At 35.1% G+C, this 16,786-nt stretch overlaps 1 protein-coding gene across 1 annotated transcript; it reads left to right on the forward strand.

Annotated features, from left to right (window-relative positions):
- Positions 1–1,546: 1,546 nt before the first annotated feature.
- On the forward strand, positions 1,547–16,487 carry ppl (glycine cleavage system H protein, mitochondrial). The gene is made up of 5 exons (XM_083144260.1): positions 1,547–1,773; positions 2,856–2,935; positions 5,524–5,587; positions 9,344–9,475; positions 12,067–16,487. Exons 1-5 carry the CDS (start codon positions 1,611–1,613, stop codon positions 12,162–12,164), a joined length of 537 nt encoding a protein of 178 aa, XP_083000386.1. The 5' UTR covers positions 1,547–1,610; the 3' UTR covers positions 12,165–16,487.
- Positions 16,488–16,786: the final 299 nt, after the last annotated feature.

The raw sequence follows: 16,786 nt of genomic DNA on the forward strand, positions 1-16,786 counted from the left end.
TCCATGACAATTTTTATTTAACCTTCTTCCACAGTGTGATGATTATGAAATGAAATAAAATCGCCATCAACAGAATTCCATTCCTTAAATCTACACAGGATGTAGAATAAAAAAGAATGAAAAAGGCGATGGAGGTTGAATAAAATAAATAGTAGTAGGTTGAATAAAATAAAAAAGAATAATAATAATAATAATAATAATTATTAACACCAACAATAATGGAACATTTTCTGATAATATCTGTGCACGTACAAAATCTTGAAAGCTTCTCTGTAGTGTGGCAAGGGAAATTCTAAAGCACAGTGGGAAATTCGAAAGGGAAATTTTGATCGTAACCGTACGAACTGAACCAGCGATGCCAACCCTAGCATAATGGTGCTAAACCTAGCATAATTTAACCATCTTTAGCACCTAGCACCCTTTGTTTGGCATAACAGCCAAATCTAGCATAATCTACAACCGTCGGTAGAAGTTGAACTCAAAGGAAATTGCTCTGAAGAAGTAAAAATAAAAACAACTGCACATCTCTATTTCAGGAGTGGACATGTTTCCAACAAAAGAGAGCAAACCGGCCCAGGGATCCCGTCCCATACCAACATCTTTCATCTCTTCCGCATCTTCCTACCATAAAATCGAAGAGGGTGGAGGCGGCCCACTCTCAAAAGTTTGACCTTTCTCATTACCGACACAAGGGGTCAGCCATTTGCGGTGCCTGTATTTTCGCGAGGAATGTTTGACAGGAAATAGACAGTTGGATTGACAAATAAAGCTCATGTGCCGCCCTCCCTTGTCTGCAAATTTTGACCATCTTTGCTTTCAGCTTGTGTTCGGTCCGGTCGGCATCTTACCATTTCGGAAGCCGTCTCCCGTGGCGAAAAAAGTGTTGTTCGTTTGTGTGATTTTAATTCTTCGTGCGCGCGTCTTTGTGTATTTTTGGGCGATATCTGTGAATGTTTTTTTTCCTGCCTTTTTTTAAAATTTGTTTGTGAAATATATTTGGAACAATTTCGAAAAATGAGTACTAATAGCAAAACAAGTAACTGTGAAACTCCCGAAAAGAAAAAAAAGACCGTGGGGATTTAAACATGCTCAGAAATGTAGAAAGGAGTGGGAAAGAGGCTGTTCTTATTTGTTCGTTTGGTACCTTTTTCCTTTCCTTTTTTTTTTTTAAAAAAAATGTTAATTTACATAGAAATGCATTGTATGATCATTTGAAAGTTGTTAAAAAAATAACATAAAAGTGTGTGTGTGTATAGCGGGGTGTTGGAGGTGGAAATGCGTTAATACGTCTTTCCATATAATGCAAAAAAAAAAAATGCAGTACGCATAGGAAATATATTTGTGAATTATACACCCCCCGGGATACAATATAACATCTGAAAATAGTAATAAAATATATTGTTAATAATGAATAATAATAATAAAAACCTAGCATAATTCGGTGGCGTTCTAGCATAATTTCACAGTTGGAACAGCACTTTTCGTAGCTGAGGGGTTGGCAACGCTGAACTGAACGCTCGCTCAAGGTCCTCTTCTTGTAGCAGCCGGGCTGGATCCTCGTGTTCTCTGCGTCGAAGTGTTCTGCTATCAGCTGGTTCAATTTTTCCAGAATGGCAGCGTGTGTTCGTCTTTTCCGAGGAGTGAAGTGTATTCCACAGTTAACCTCGCAATTATCGAAAATGGCAAGGACAAGTAGTGCCAATACTTCAGTTTACACACACAGACAATTGTTAGTACGATGTATTCATTCAAGTCGAACATCTTTAGCAGGGGGTGCGTAGAGTGGTCTATAGGAAATAAGTATTTTTCCATGGTGTACAGTAAAAAGTTATGCCAAGTGGACTGTGATTTTTCAGCAGCAATTTTCAAGTTGTCATCTATCAAAGTGTTGCTAAACTGACTGGAGACGTAATTGTGTGATTTTGTATCATTTGGCTATTGTAGAGTTGAATTAGTATAAACCAAAATTCAGTAAAAAATCCTTACATAAATAGTGTTACTGTACTTGCCGTTCTTCAGTGAACCGGATAGGCAACAGCAGCAAAAAATTGCATCCGTTTACATGATTTACGAAATTTGAATAAAGTGCAAAGTGCATTTCGTATATATTTCATAATGATGAGGTGTAACATGTGTTAAGAAAAGTATTTTACAAATGTTTCCTGAACTTAGTTCACCCAGCTTAACTCGCCCCAAGTTCCGAGTGTTTAATTCCGAATAATCGTGGTACATAGTATGAATTTTTTTTTTACTTAGTCCGATTTCTATTTATGCCTGTTAGCACATGCTCCAGAGGCTTAGTGATTACTTACTGCATGTTGTTTCCAGTTTTCTAAAGCACTTCCTGATACTCTTATAAAACTGGTAAAATATCATTAAACATTCGGAACTCTTACCGTTAAAAATGCTGGAATACTTTTACATAGCACTTTTGGTTGCTTATACTTGTGCTGATTTTTGATTGATAACGTTTCTTAACCGTAGTACAATTGGGCTGGATTTGTGAGTCCTAGAGGTTTCCCACTTCAAAAATTGATATTGTAATGCGATAAAATTTATGATTGAATGTGACCAATGAAGGCATCAGGGTTGGAATACAAACATTTAAATACATGTTTCTGTGCTTGTAAATACTTGTGATATTGTGTTTGAAATGTAAATTAGTCTGCACTTGCCTATGTGCATGTTTTGGAATGTGAGACTAATGCTGATTCTACATTGGTTCATTTCCAAGTAGAGAATGTCACTTGATATTCTGCCTGTAATTGGGCTAAGAGTAGTTAAATTAGATAAAGTGTTGGTGGGTGCAGGAGTGAGCAAAGCAGTGTTTTACAGTGAATTTTTTTTCTTTCCAGAGAAGCTGTATACGGATAAACATGAATGGGTTTCAGTAGAGGGAAATGTTGGAACAATAGGAATCACAGAGTATGCTCAGGTAAGATATTTCCTCTGTAACTATTCAATGGTGTTTGCTTTATGATGAATGGTTTGGACTTTGACCACTGTATGCTACATGGTAAATAGTGACTTATCTTCTATAGTGGAACCACGAGCAAAACAACCTGCGCAGACCCGCGACTCCTATGCACCATACTCCCGCGAGTAGGGGAGGAGGAGAGTGGACCATGCTTCCTTATGGCCCGAGGTGGAGGGAAGAAGGGAAAGCTGTGCGGGGACTTTCGTCCCAAGGTTTTTTCCCTTGTGGTCGAAAAAAAGACAGCTAATGGCCACGATGTAGGGTTTTTCTTTTATCCTTTTTATTCTGTTTAATGTGATTTTTGGACTTCCCTGAGGAATCTGGCGATTGGTTATTTATACGTGGCATGAACAGTGCACTACGTAGAAATTTTCAGCGAAAAAAGCAGGCTCGACCAGAACTCGAACCTGGGTCTCTGGTATACCGTGCCATTTCTCTAACCACAACTACCGAGCTGGCCTGTCCTTGCCCGATTTTTCACTATTGCAACCTGGGTCTCTGGCATACTGTGCCATTGCTCTAACCACTGAGCTACCTATCCTGCTCAAGCCTGCATTTTTCGCTGAAAATTTCTACGTAGTACATCTCCTGTGTGTGCCTAATCTACAATGAACATTGCAGTAGCAATTGAAACCACACCTGCAAGAAAAAGAGATGCAAACCAATTTATGGAGGAACTCTGTGCAATTTATAAGCTGATAATAATAATGGTTTAAAATCAGCAAATAGTAATTATGGGAAATTCTTTTTATCGAGTAAGGTGGACAACGAATTGTATTGGCAATTGATCTAGAGTAATAACAAATACTCACACTATAGTACATATACCTAATACATCATGTAAATAGAACATGAAATTACGATAATTAGTATAACACTGTCTAAATAGGCAACTGAAACACCCCTTAAGCGACCCCCAAGTAAATTAGTCTGCACTTGACTATGCTGCTCATGGAGATTGTTTTATCCTGCTGAGACTAGAATTCCCTTAGAACTGATGTGCTGTTATGATCCACTAATACAGTAATTAATATTGAAGGTTCAAATACATCTGGTAAAGGTTTGCTGTGTTCAAGAAAATAATGATTGCCCATGTATATTATGGTGACAGTGTGAGAACCTCAACAACAAATTATATCTTCTTTATCTAGCAATATTGTGTTTATACTCATACTAAAAGATGTAAAATTTACCAGCAGTGTCGTCAGTTATTATTTCCTTGTCAAAACGCAAATGATTATGATAAAATATATGTATCTTTCACCATTGTCTGCACTCCGTAGTTTCCACGTCAGTGAATCTTGGACTCCTAGAGAATGTGGCAGGTCCATAGAACAATAGAGTTGCATAGATGTCAAATGCAAATAATAAAAAAAGTGCTATTGTGTTCATATTTTGCATTTAGGATCCTATTTTGCAGTTGTCGTGATTATTCCATCAACACATTATTAGCCAAAGCCTAGTTCATGAGTATTATGTAAAATGAAATGTTTTTCTATCACATCATGATTATCGCAATCTCCGTAAATACCTGCCTCTGCTCATCTGTATTGACTCATATGTCCATTGTAAACTGCAGTTCGTTTAGGTTTACAATTTTATATCTGATTGGTTATTGGTAGGGACATGAAGTTTTTGTTTTATTCTTCCCTAAATTTCAATGTTATTTTTTACTGCATTTATTGTTATTGTTCACGGTTTAGGGCAAAACTCTGTGTTATTTTTACATACATTTTTACTGCTCCTTCTATGCTTAAGATTTTCACATTGTGTTAGTTCTGGAAAATTTAGACAAATTTTAGTTTCAATCACAAAAAGAAGTATAGCTTACCTTTGTGAGAAATGACCAAATTTCTTCCATTTAGAAAACTATTTCATGTCATCAACCACTAAATATGAAATGTTTATTGAATGATTGAACACAATCGTACACATCACATTTCCCTAACAATGCCAAAATATCACTCTGTGACCTCAAAATACAGTTTTGTGTACACACATACCCCCACCCGATACACAACACCCCCTGAAAATGTTCCCATTCCTACAAAATTTCCCTCGTGGGAAGACCACCCTGGGTGAATTCTATTTCAGAACAAGGTTAAGCACTGCCAGTCGTGTCTGTGCGAGACTACAATAAATGAAGGCTGACAATCTCTTTATTAGAATTATTGACAAGCTAGACTAAAAATGACGGATATAGCACTTCAGGTATTCTTTTTGAACAGAAGCGGCGTTATCCTGAGTTTACATTGCATATTTCACGGAGTTTTTCGCGTTAAAGTGTAAAATTCAGTCATTCCGAAATGCCGAAAACTTGCCTCTTTTACCTACCCAAGTATATTTTAAACAAGTTAGTTTGCTTTGTTCAACTTTTCTGCATATCGTTAAAACTAAAACTTCACACGTCTAGTTATTGGTGTATATATACTTTATCAATATCAACAAAAATGTCATACTTGCCCATACGTATGCAAACCCTAACAATGTTCTGTATTTGTGTATTTTTCAAACAACTAATTTTTCTATTTCTGTAATTTTTGCAGGATGCTTTGGGTGATGTGGTGTATGCCCAGCTTCCAGATGTTGGCTTAAAGTTTAACAAGATGGGTGAGTTGTCTATTGTATTGAAATATTGATTTCCTTTATTGTGATTAAGGTGATTGTTTTATATGCATTGTTGTGAATTAAAAACATTGGTGTGTGCTGGATATTCTTAGCTCCCCGAGTGGTCAAGTATGATAAGTGGTGGATTCACAATCTTGCCAGGAAAGATAACCCCAGTCATAGGTGCTCCTTGTCGCTAACAGCCAATAGTGGCAGAAAAGTAGTTCCAAATACTATCAAAGAAATAGACTCTTTCAGTGTTGTATAGAACTACAACATTAGCATCACATAAATGACTGCTGGTTTTTGTTTGTCTAAATTAGTAAAGTCTGTTACTGTCGTGCAGCGGCATTTTTAGTACAAGTTATGGTAAACCTCTGCCAACAAGGCTGTCCATCTATGATTAGAGTGAGGAATTTCAGAATGTTCGTTTTTTATGCAGAGGGGAAAAAATTGTGAGATCGTATATGTTAGAGTAACAAGTGGATCGTATTTGGAATGAACTGGATTCTGAGTGATGTGTAGAGCTCGGATTTGTATGTAATTACATATTCTATTCCTTTCTAGATATGTACTTTGAACACGAAAATATCAATGAATTATATAACGGACATGTTACATATTTGCTAATTTGCTTTACATAAACCAACATATTTCGGTAGTTTTTTCCTATTTTGATCCTTTTTCCTATATATTTTCTATCTGAAACATGATGAAGTAAATTTGTATCTCATGTGATGTCATATTTTCTAATCAATGAGATGCATAGTACTTATGGTCACCTAAAATTGACTGCCAAATAAAAAGACAGGTTGAAGATCCATCCCCCCTCCAAAAAAAGACTGGATGCTAGAGTTTCTCCCCATTCCCCCTTTCTGGTTGCATGTTTTAGTTTCACTTTTAGGTTTAGACAAAGCACCTAGAAACTTTGCATCGGTGCATAACAAAGCTACTTTCCTGTACATAGCGAGTTACACAATATGTTCCCTTGAACAAAAAGTACAAAAGTAGTTATGTATTTTCATTTCATTATTCTTTCTGTAGATGCTTGTTTTTACAATTTGTTTCGAAAATTACGAAGAGCTCTCTTACATATTGTACAATAATTTGCGATGTGAAAAGTAATTAATGGTTGACAAAATTGATTTCTTAAATATGTGCACATTGCTGTTTTTTGAGTTTATATAAATTTGATACAAATTTTAACTTGAACAACTTATATCCTTAAAATTATGTTGAATATGTTCAAATAAAATAAATATCTAGTAGGATTCCTTAAATTGCTTGCATACTCGATTAATATTAATATTACATATCCTCTATGATACTACATATTTAGGTACATATCCTTTTGATTACACCATTAAGCCTTGTTACCATGATTATGAAAAAGTAAATATGCCGACCAAGGCAGTAATTTATTTATTAAAAACATATTGTACTTGATACAGAGTCTGAAGAAGACCTTGCTAGAAGGTTGAAACGTTACGTTTAGTTTGTTTTTAATAAATAAATTACTGCCTTGGTCAGCATATTTAGTTTTTCATAATCCTTTTGATAATACATATTTTATCACTTCTTGTTACATATTTATGTACATATTTTGTACTTTCATATTACATAAAAATTTGGGGTCTAGTGATGAGGGGCGCACACACAGAACATCTGTTGGTTGGGCACACACTCATAAATACACATATATATGTGAAAGAAAAGAATTTTGACTATTTTTGTGCCTCCCTGGTAACTTTGTTGCCTTGTAATCTAGAGGTCCCAGGTTTGATACCTGATGGAGGCGCTTGATGGTTTGGATTCCACTTTAAACTATAGGTCCAGTCCCAATTTGCAAAGCAAACTTCAACATATCTTGGCTGGTTCAGGAGTACTTTGGTTTCTATATATAACCTTTGAAGTGTATTTCTTATAGAAACCCTGCACAAAAGTACACTCCAGTTTTTGTTTTACTTGCTATGCTGTACTTGTCAGTAAGTTGTATTTATTATATTGCAACATGTCATAAAATTCTCTCCCCCCCTCCAACCCATCTGTTGTGAAATAGCTGGACCCATCACTGCTTGATCGTAATGATTGGCTTCATAGGTTGACTGAGCATAAATAACTGCATGCTACAAGTGGATGATATTTTTGCATACCAGTACTCAAAATACAGTTGACTTTTACTCTTTTAACACACGTCAGTATACTTAAATTTTTGTTTAGAAATTGGACGATTGCTGTGTTGGTAATGTTTGCAACAGGATTGTCACATGGTAATATACTCCGTTTGAGGGGAAGCACATTATTTCAGTTCCATCAAAATATCAAAATGCATGCAACCAGGAATAGAAAAAAACTAAAATTAATTCAGGCGAAAGTATTTTTTTTATCTCGGGAGCCAGCATTTACATATATATATATATTATGTGGTCATGTGGTCCAAGAAAGCCGTGAATCCAACTAAGATATTCTGATTTAATGATAACAAGTGACACAGAAAAAAACACAAACATAAAAAAAAATACTGTATTCCTTATTTTTTAAAAAAGGGTAATGTATGTTTCCACAAGCGAACTTGAAATATTAAAATATTTATATATTTTTAGCACTGAATTTGAAAACTCGGGTGCATGGTGACTGGGCAGCCTGTATTTTTCAAGTATTTTTTTTAAAAAAAATATAATTGTGTTTAGGTTATGTATTTATCCTCCCTTGGTGGAGCTTGAAGCTGATTTTTAAGCATCATAGTAACATATACACGAAATGTTCTTACATGCACGCATAACAATTTATTTTTGTTTGATAAATTGTGGTGACCATTGTCGATGTGTTATGATTAGGGCCCAGATTCTCAGGATTTAACCTATTTTAGTCCTTACTTGGTAACGTCACTATTCTAACATATATTTTCGTTTTAGCCATTTCTTAATGAAATACATGAATCCTATAGGTCCTAAAAACGGCTAAGAGGAGTTAAGATCTTAAAAAGGGATAAATTGAACTTTTCAGCTAAAAAAATTTAAAATGCTGAAACTTTGTTTTGTTTCATCAGAGTGAACCCATTGTTAACTGTACGGCAATATGAAAACGTATTCTCCCCCAGCCTCTCTCTCGCGCACACACACACACAGAAGGGAGAATGGAAGTGAGAGAAGGGAAAGGGCATTTGAAAAGAAATGGAAGCTAAGTTGACATTAGAAAAGAAATAGCTTAACAATGACAAGTTTTAATTTTTTATTATTTTCTGTATTTTCTCAAGACTGTGTTTTTTATATGCTTTAAGTTTAGTAAACATGTAATATGTGAAGGAAAATGTGTTTGCAGTATTGATGCTCATGTAAATGCAAAGATTTGTGATTGATTTCAATAAAAATACGGGTAGGGAAAAAATCCTAAAAAGGGCTAAATCATCTCTTTATAATGTCTAAAATGACATCTATAAAATCCTAAAAGTCTGGGCCCTCGTTGTGATGTGGGTGGTGACAGTGGTCACCAAAATTAACAGAAATAAACTGTTATGTGGATTGTAAGTACATTGTGTGTGTTACTCGATAAAGCTTATTAAGAAAATCATTAATAAATGGGTAGAGACTCCTGTGTACTTTTTACAAGAAATCAAAATTCTCTTCAACTAGAGAGTTTTCTCTGATGAGAAATTGGAATTTTCTTGTATTGCCAGTTCTGTTTGAATTTGTCCATGTACTTTATGTAGTTGTATGTAGTAAGATGATCCCTAAGCTTCTATGTAAAATTTCCTTTCAGATGAATGTGGTGCGTTGGAGAGTGTGAAAGCTGCTAGCGAGCTTTATTGTCCTCTATCAGGAACGATCGCAGAGAAGAACCAATCAGTAGAAGAAACTCCTGGTCTTATTAACAAGTCCTGCTATGAAGAAGGTGAGTGCGTAATATTTCCGGTAGTGGGATGGAAATAATGTCTCCTAAGTAGGGTTATTTCATATGAAATGGTCCAGCACCAATGGCTTGACCATTCTTTTTAAAAATGATCTGTATGATTACACCTGTTTATCTATAGTTCAGAGCCGAGTCCTGACCTCGACATGTTTGCTTCTTTGTGAGTGCCCTTCATCAGTTTCATGTAACCACTCATCTTCATCTTTGCTGTTAGCCTGAAGAGGTAACAAAATGCAGAGGTGAAGGCAGGAAATACTTGGACCCACTCCCCATCCTTGTGCAAATCAGTTGTTTGTTTAATAATTTTTGACACACATGTCTGTGAGCTTTCTGTTGCCACTGAAACATTGGTAATGCTGTCACCTTGTAATTAAGGGACCCTTGGTTTGATCTAAACTGGAGGCACGTTGCACAGCCTATCGGAGCCGAAGTGGACTTCAACCAAACATTTATCTGCCAAATATGTAATGAAAGATTGCACTTCACCCGTCCTTGTAGTACTATTTTTTGAATGTTTAGTATTGTGCTGGTTTATTTTAATATTAATTTAAATAGATTGGTGTCAAGAGAGCATTGCAGAGTGGATCAAAATCTCACTGTTAAAGCTCTCACCACGAAAACAGTCCAGTCAAGGTGGGAGCTTCCCCTTGCCTCCTTCACACCCCTGGCCCTCCAAGGTAGCCACACTTCTTCTAAGTTGCTCAGTTGACACTTCACACATTGTACATATGCTGTTGATTTTGTGGCTTGAATTTGTTGCTTATTAGCAACACTGTAGGTGGGTGGCATGACCTTGACTGGTCTGTTTTCGTGGCGAGAGCTCTAGTGGTTGCCGATTCGATGATCCTAAAAATTCAAATGTAGTGCAGAGGCAGGAGACAAGGTTTGGTACAGTTTTGTGGCAATGTGTTGTCTTGTGATATCCAGGGTGGCAACAGACCTGGAAAACCAGGAAAAGTCAGAGAATTTGAGAGGTCCAAGAAAGTCAGGGAATTTTGTCTTGATTGTTTTTTAATGTCATTATGAAGTGCTGCATGGGAACAGGGAATCTTGTCAAGTCTAGGCATCAACTTTTAGGCCTCTTTTATGCACTGCTTACCCACGATGCCATTCTGGGTTGTAACAATTTCATTTACTTTTAATGGGATAGTTAAAACCCAGAAGTGTCTGTGACTGTACATCCGAGTTTGTCTGGTGTGGTTCCACATTTCATTGAACAAACTTTTTATGCCTATCGGACATAGCAGTTCAACATTTGTTCCCTGTTCCACAGATTGCCCAGCTAATTCAATAATTTAACAAACAAAATATACATCTTTTGAAAATCAGGCACGTTTTAGAAGGCTGTTTAGTAAAAATACGCAAGTTACATTATCACACGTAATATTAGTTTATTATTTTTCGTGTTATTTTCTGTTAGTACATTCCAATGTAAAATGGCTAATGCTGTATTTTGAATCTTCTGTTAAATAAATAAATTTGTCATATGCAACATCCGAAAATAATCGCATGCATTGCGCTCTTATTGATCCGATGTTCCTCGGATATCCCAGAATAACAATTTTTGTAGTTTACGATGTTTGTCCGATGCAACAACCAACAAAAATGAAATTCATAAATGGAACCTTACACTGCTGCACCACTGAAAATATGCTGCTAGAATTGTATTATTATTAATAATATCACGACAAAGTGGAACAAATATCTGCATTCGTAAACGTTAACAAAATTTGACATGTGCATGCTCCTAACCTCAGTTTTCTGTTACAGTCACATTGCAATTCACCCTCCCTCCACTCGGCCATGTCCATTTAAACTAGTGATAGATGATTGTTAATCTGCCATTGAGTGAAGTTAATGTTCAATGTTTGAAATATAGTAATAATAATAATGATAAATAGGTAAATCTTGTTGCAAAATAATTACTTGAATCAATCAATTCTAAAAGTGTACTTTCTTCAGTAACCAACGTTTTTCTGCCAGCCCTGCTAAATTTTCACTTTTCCTCTACTGATTTATACAAGAGGCATCCAGGTAAGTTCCGATTAGTAGGGACCTTTAACTTATTTGAGCTGTGCTATAGGAAAGACCAGACTCTCCATAGGCTTCTTGTAGTATTGCATAGACCTCAGATGACTAAATGTGCAAAATTTCAATGAAGCATGTTATCTCCATTATTGCTGTAGGCCCGAGGTTCCCAAACGACTTAAAATCAAATCATAAGCACATATTTGAAATTAGTGTCATTTCAGTGAAAAAAATTGAACATTTTGCGGTGTCCTGCTACTTTGGGAACCACTGCTGTAGACGGAACTGAACATGTCTCAACTTGCAAGGTTGTCACAGGCACTCAACTGAAGACAAAACAATTAAACTAGTATCGGGTGAATTTTACACATGACACTAACAATATAACATAACATTAAATTTTAGTGCTAGAAATTATGTGAATAAAAAGATAATGATCATTCTGTATTGAACAGCCCACATATAAAATTAATTTTTTTCCTCCACTCTGAAATTCAACTTATAAAACAGCAAAATTTGTAAAACAGTTTTGTATTAATTTACAGGGTGGTTATTTAAAATTGAGCTTTCCACTCCTGAAGAACTGAAGAGCTTAATGAAGGAGGAAGATTATGAAAAGTTCCTGAAGTCTGGTTCACACTAAGTTAGTTTTCGGAAAGGAATGATACATATAAGAGTACATAGCCATAAGTTACCAAGTAGGTCTTTCAGATGAGAGAATATTTTTGTACCTAAACAATTAGTGTTTTTTGTTGGTGTCTATTTATTTTGTATGCATATATATTGAGAGATAACTCGGGGGTATCGTAGTTCCAATGTAAATTATGCTGCCCTTTTGCACATTAGACTTCATAAGGTGTTTTTATTTGGTGAGAAATATGAAGTGTTGTGACTGATGTGATGTTCAAATGTTTTGATGCCGTTTTGAGTATGTTTCGCCTGTACAGAAGATATTTTGTATTGCTTTATGTTAGTAACGAATAAGACAGGAAATGAGATGGTCTGCTTACTGAGGAGAGAACAATTTTGTTATAACCACTGGCATAGTCAGGCATGGAATCACATGGCTTGTGGCCCTCCTGAAATTGTGCCAAGTTACATTGATTTACAGTTCTTTAACAGATGCAAAAGTATGATGCTAGATAAAGCGATGTACTAAACACCTTTTTCCTACATTCTAAATTGCAAAATAATGTAAATGTAGTGTTTTACATGATCTTTAGAGTTTCTTGAGAATTTCATCACATTTTCCGCATGTACACATGGGAAATTGTAAATTTTCTGCTTTGTGGTTGTAATGTGTTCAGTAACATTGTAGCAAAAGTGGTATTTTATAAATATAGTGGTAACAAGTGATATACATAGCAGGTTGTTATTCCAGTTCAATTTTTCATTAATTTTTCAATACACTATATTGTTATCCTAGGTTGGACCCTGTAAAAAGCCAATTCTGGCTATGCCCCTGGTTATAACCAACCAATCATTCATAAGATATTTATCTGCAGTGAAAACTATAGTATCTGTATTAAGGCTCGGCATGCGAATGGGCGATTAGTTCCAAATTTTCCTCTCCATTCGAAAAACCTCTTGGATATTTCAAAATATGAAAAATTACATATGCTTAGAATTGCTTCTAGAGCATTGATGTGAATTTTTCACTGTTATCTAGATATTATCAATAGTTTAATAGACTTACATAATCGTGAAACTTGATAATATGTAGACAACAGTGAAAGAAAACTACACGAAAATTCACGTCAATGCTCTAGAAGCAATTCTAAGCATATGTAATTTTTCATACTTTGAAATATCCAAGAGGTTTTTCGAATGGAGAGGAAGATTTGAAAAAATTCGTCCATTCGCATGCCAAAGGTCCAGCCAAGCCGTAAGGATTGCCAATCCACAGTGCACTACGTTTATGTGCAGAGACTTGAATGTGCCACTCTACCTTAATATAACACCCTCAGTTGCTAGAAATGTTTTACATACATATACTAGATACAATGTTAATGTTTTGTGTATATATAATATGGGAGACAAATCATGGTCATCTAGTAATTTAATGTCATCAAAATACTTCATTCATTGTTTAATATATATTAAAGGTGTCAACTTTGCACGTGCCACTTATAAAGTGTCAGTATGGCACTTGTGCCATGGGTTAGCTATTCCTGGTCTTTATACAATATACGAGTACTCTGTGTATTTGTAAGCATAGAATTTGCCGACAAAAGACTGAAGCTCAGTAATTTGCCTTGATTATGTACCCCGCTATATCAAGGCTCTTCTTGATAGATAACCTGCCTTTACAAAAGAATGAACTCTCGGGTATGTTATTACAGGAGTCATAAGCATAATAGTAATTACCATTGTAAATCAGTGTACTTGAATCATAGCACAAGCATGGTTGGTATTCTCTTACACAAATATACAATAATTCCATGTAACTTTTGAAAAAAAAAAATACTCAACTATCAATTTCTTGAGATTCATTGCCACCATTCACATGAAATCCTTATTTCTGTGAAATATGAACTGGCAGTTTTTCAGGGAAACTATTTTTGTAAATAGGGTGGCAAAATATATAGAAGTTGCAGGTAATCAACTCAAGGTTTAACAATCATGAAATTTACAAAAATATAGTGATACAAGTGGCACTTAATGGGTGCAGAAAATATATGAATCTCATTCATGACAAATTGTGTTTTTTTGTCTGCATTTAAACCATGATGATATTAAAGGTGCACTTGTTGCGTAAAAATTCTTCCAAGACCATGTGAGATCTGTATAAATAGGATCTGCAATTTGCTTTTCCTGTGTACTACATGTGTTAAGGTGCTTATTCTTACGCAAAATTAACATTTTTCTAAAACTTTTTTCTAGAGCGGAGCCGATACTTGAAATTTGTAACCATTCAAAATAGTTCAGAATATTAATGAATTTTAATATATAATTTTTCCATTGTAATTATACTGTACCAATCTAACAATATTTAGCTTTAAAATATTCATAATTTTATGTGGGATAACCATTTAATCATAAAATTAATTTATTCCATGTTTTTTGGCGATATTCAAACTGAAAGTGCCATGTGGAATTTGTTGCACATTCTAATAGTCGGTATCAGTAATTAAATTCAAACCAATACTGAAAGCTCCGTGCGCTGAGCCAGTCAACTTCAAATTACCTTGCATATTTAGCATCCTGGACCTCGTGTCTAACAGAGTCTGGTGAGTCAAATGGCTTAGTCATCTTGCAGCCACAGCAAGTTACTTGCTTGTTTCGTTTGCACAATATCTTGCAAGATGGCCATCCTTGAAGATTTATGCAGTTTGCAATAACGTTATTGTGGGAATGACTATGGTTATACTTGGCATAGTCGGAGAAAGAACAGTGTTGGTATTGAAGATAAGTAAATTATATTTTGAAAATGTGTAAATGTTGGTTTGAAGTGTAAGAAGAGAGAAGTTAATTGTTTTATATCAAGACCACGTGCATGGAAAATCTTTTCTGCTTCAAACAACAAAGAGTGTTACTTCGATGTATGATTTGTACAGTACAATCTGCATTAATGAATGCTAAGTATATATTTCTCATGGGACCTTACGTTGTAACGTTTTTTCTAATTTCACACTAAAGATTTATATTGAACACTAAATGTATAAAGCTGAATATGAAAATGAACTCGAAATTGATTTTAATTACTTAAATTGAATTGAAAGTTCGACCAAAGTAGTTATGCCATATTGATCCCCTTCCCGAGAATAGTAGCTACTTTTTAAATTCTTTCCAAAATTCTCTGTGGATTTTCTCTTTACAGCTTGTTAGTTGTTGCATTGCCTAATCTTTATTTGCAGATTGCATGCAACTTGTTTTATCGTTCATCGATTCAGCTAAGACGATCTTAAGCCAGAAGTTAGCTGTGACTTTTTTCCTCTCGCATATATCTTGCGATTGTCTTTCTCTCCGAACGCTGCAGATATACTGACATTTGTTCAGACCTAGTTATTTCATATTGAGTTCATTGATAAACCATACAGTTCTCATATTTAATGTCAAAACTTGTTATGTTTATACTCAAAAGTAGTACTTTTTCTGCAAAACTGATACTTTGTTCTATTAATTTTGACTTGTACTGTCACTGAAGTTAAAATGACTAAGTTTCAGCTTCACAGAAAAGAAAAAGTAAATACTGTATTTTCACGTGTAATCATCACATTCGACAATGAAACCAATGATAACAGTGCAGAATCTTTGTAAGTCCGTACTTTGTAACACTGTAGTCAATTTTCGCAAGTGTAATATTGTGACTATAGTGCACAAATGAATAACAACTGATGTGTTAACATTTTTCAGACCACAAAAATGTCCACTAAATGATGTGCATTGATTTACTGTATTCACGTTTAATGTATGTTCACGAATATTGCATGCATTCTAATCTTGCACCAAATACAGTGCAGTAATTAATGATTTTTAAGTAAAGGTAATACTACACGATTTTTTTATAAAGCTTCTTTTACCATACTTTTTATGCAAAAAAAATGGCATAAAATCTGCGATGATTATGTAGTGCAATATGGTACTTCTTGAGCATATATATATGTATGAATCACTGCATTTCTTGTTCTGCAAAACCATTAAACCCAAGAGAAGCATTTCATATATTTTTCAACATATTTCAGTAATGTTCTGCACACCAAATCATTTTGCATTACTAATATTTAAATTTTGCAATTTCATATTTGTTTTCTCCTTAGTGCCATGACTGAATTTTGTTTTCAATGCAAATTACTTGTGAAATCTACATTAAGTGTTGTTCAATTCTCAAGAAAGTATGTAGTATCGTGTCACAGAGAATGTAGTTTTTTATATTTGTACTTAGGTTGTCATAAGCATATTTTACATGCCTGGGTAGTATGTTAAAAGTATATTCAAAATGTTGAAATAAAGTTGTTGGACAAAATTTGTGGTTTATGAAATTATGGTTCTTAAGGAATGGAATTTTGTACAAAGATCAACTGTACCTACAACTTAAGGTGGGATCCGAACTACTATCTGCCTCGACCAGGTATTGGACCTAGGACTCCTTGATTTCAAGGTGACAACATTACCACTATGCTCTCGGGAAGGGCCATGAAACCTTACAGTCCGATCAAGCTAAGTCCCGGCGTGGGACTGCCTTTATGGCAGTCACGTGCTGTTAACAGCCAATTAGGCCTACCAGTTCTTACAATTTCCAATCCCTTCTCCCGGAACCAGCCA

Source organism: Lepisma saccharinum, chromosome 23 (genome assembly GCF_977018435.1).
Source record: "Lepisma saccharinum chromosome 23, izLepSacc3.1, whole genome shotgun sequence".
NCBI lineage: Eukaryota > Metazoa > Arthropoda > Insecta > Zygentoma > Lepismatidae > Lepisma > Lepisma saccharinum.

Bases quoted from the DNA above. Each gene is read 5' to 3' on its own strand.
- ppl (XM_083144260.1), top strand. From the start codon at position 1,611: ATGGCAGCGTGTGTTCGTCTTTTCCGAGGAGTGAAGTGTATTCCACAG. The intron at 1,774-2,855 runs GTGCGTAGAGTG...TTTTCTTTCCAG, and splicing joins TCGAACATCTTTAGCAGGGG to AGAAGCTGTATACGGATAAA. The intron at 9,476-12,066 runs GTGAGTGCGTAA...ATTAATTTACAG, and splicing joins CAAGTCCTGCTATGAAGAAG to GGTGGTTATTTAAAATTGAG.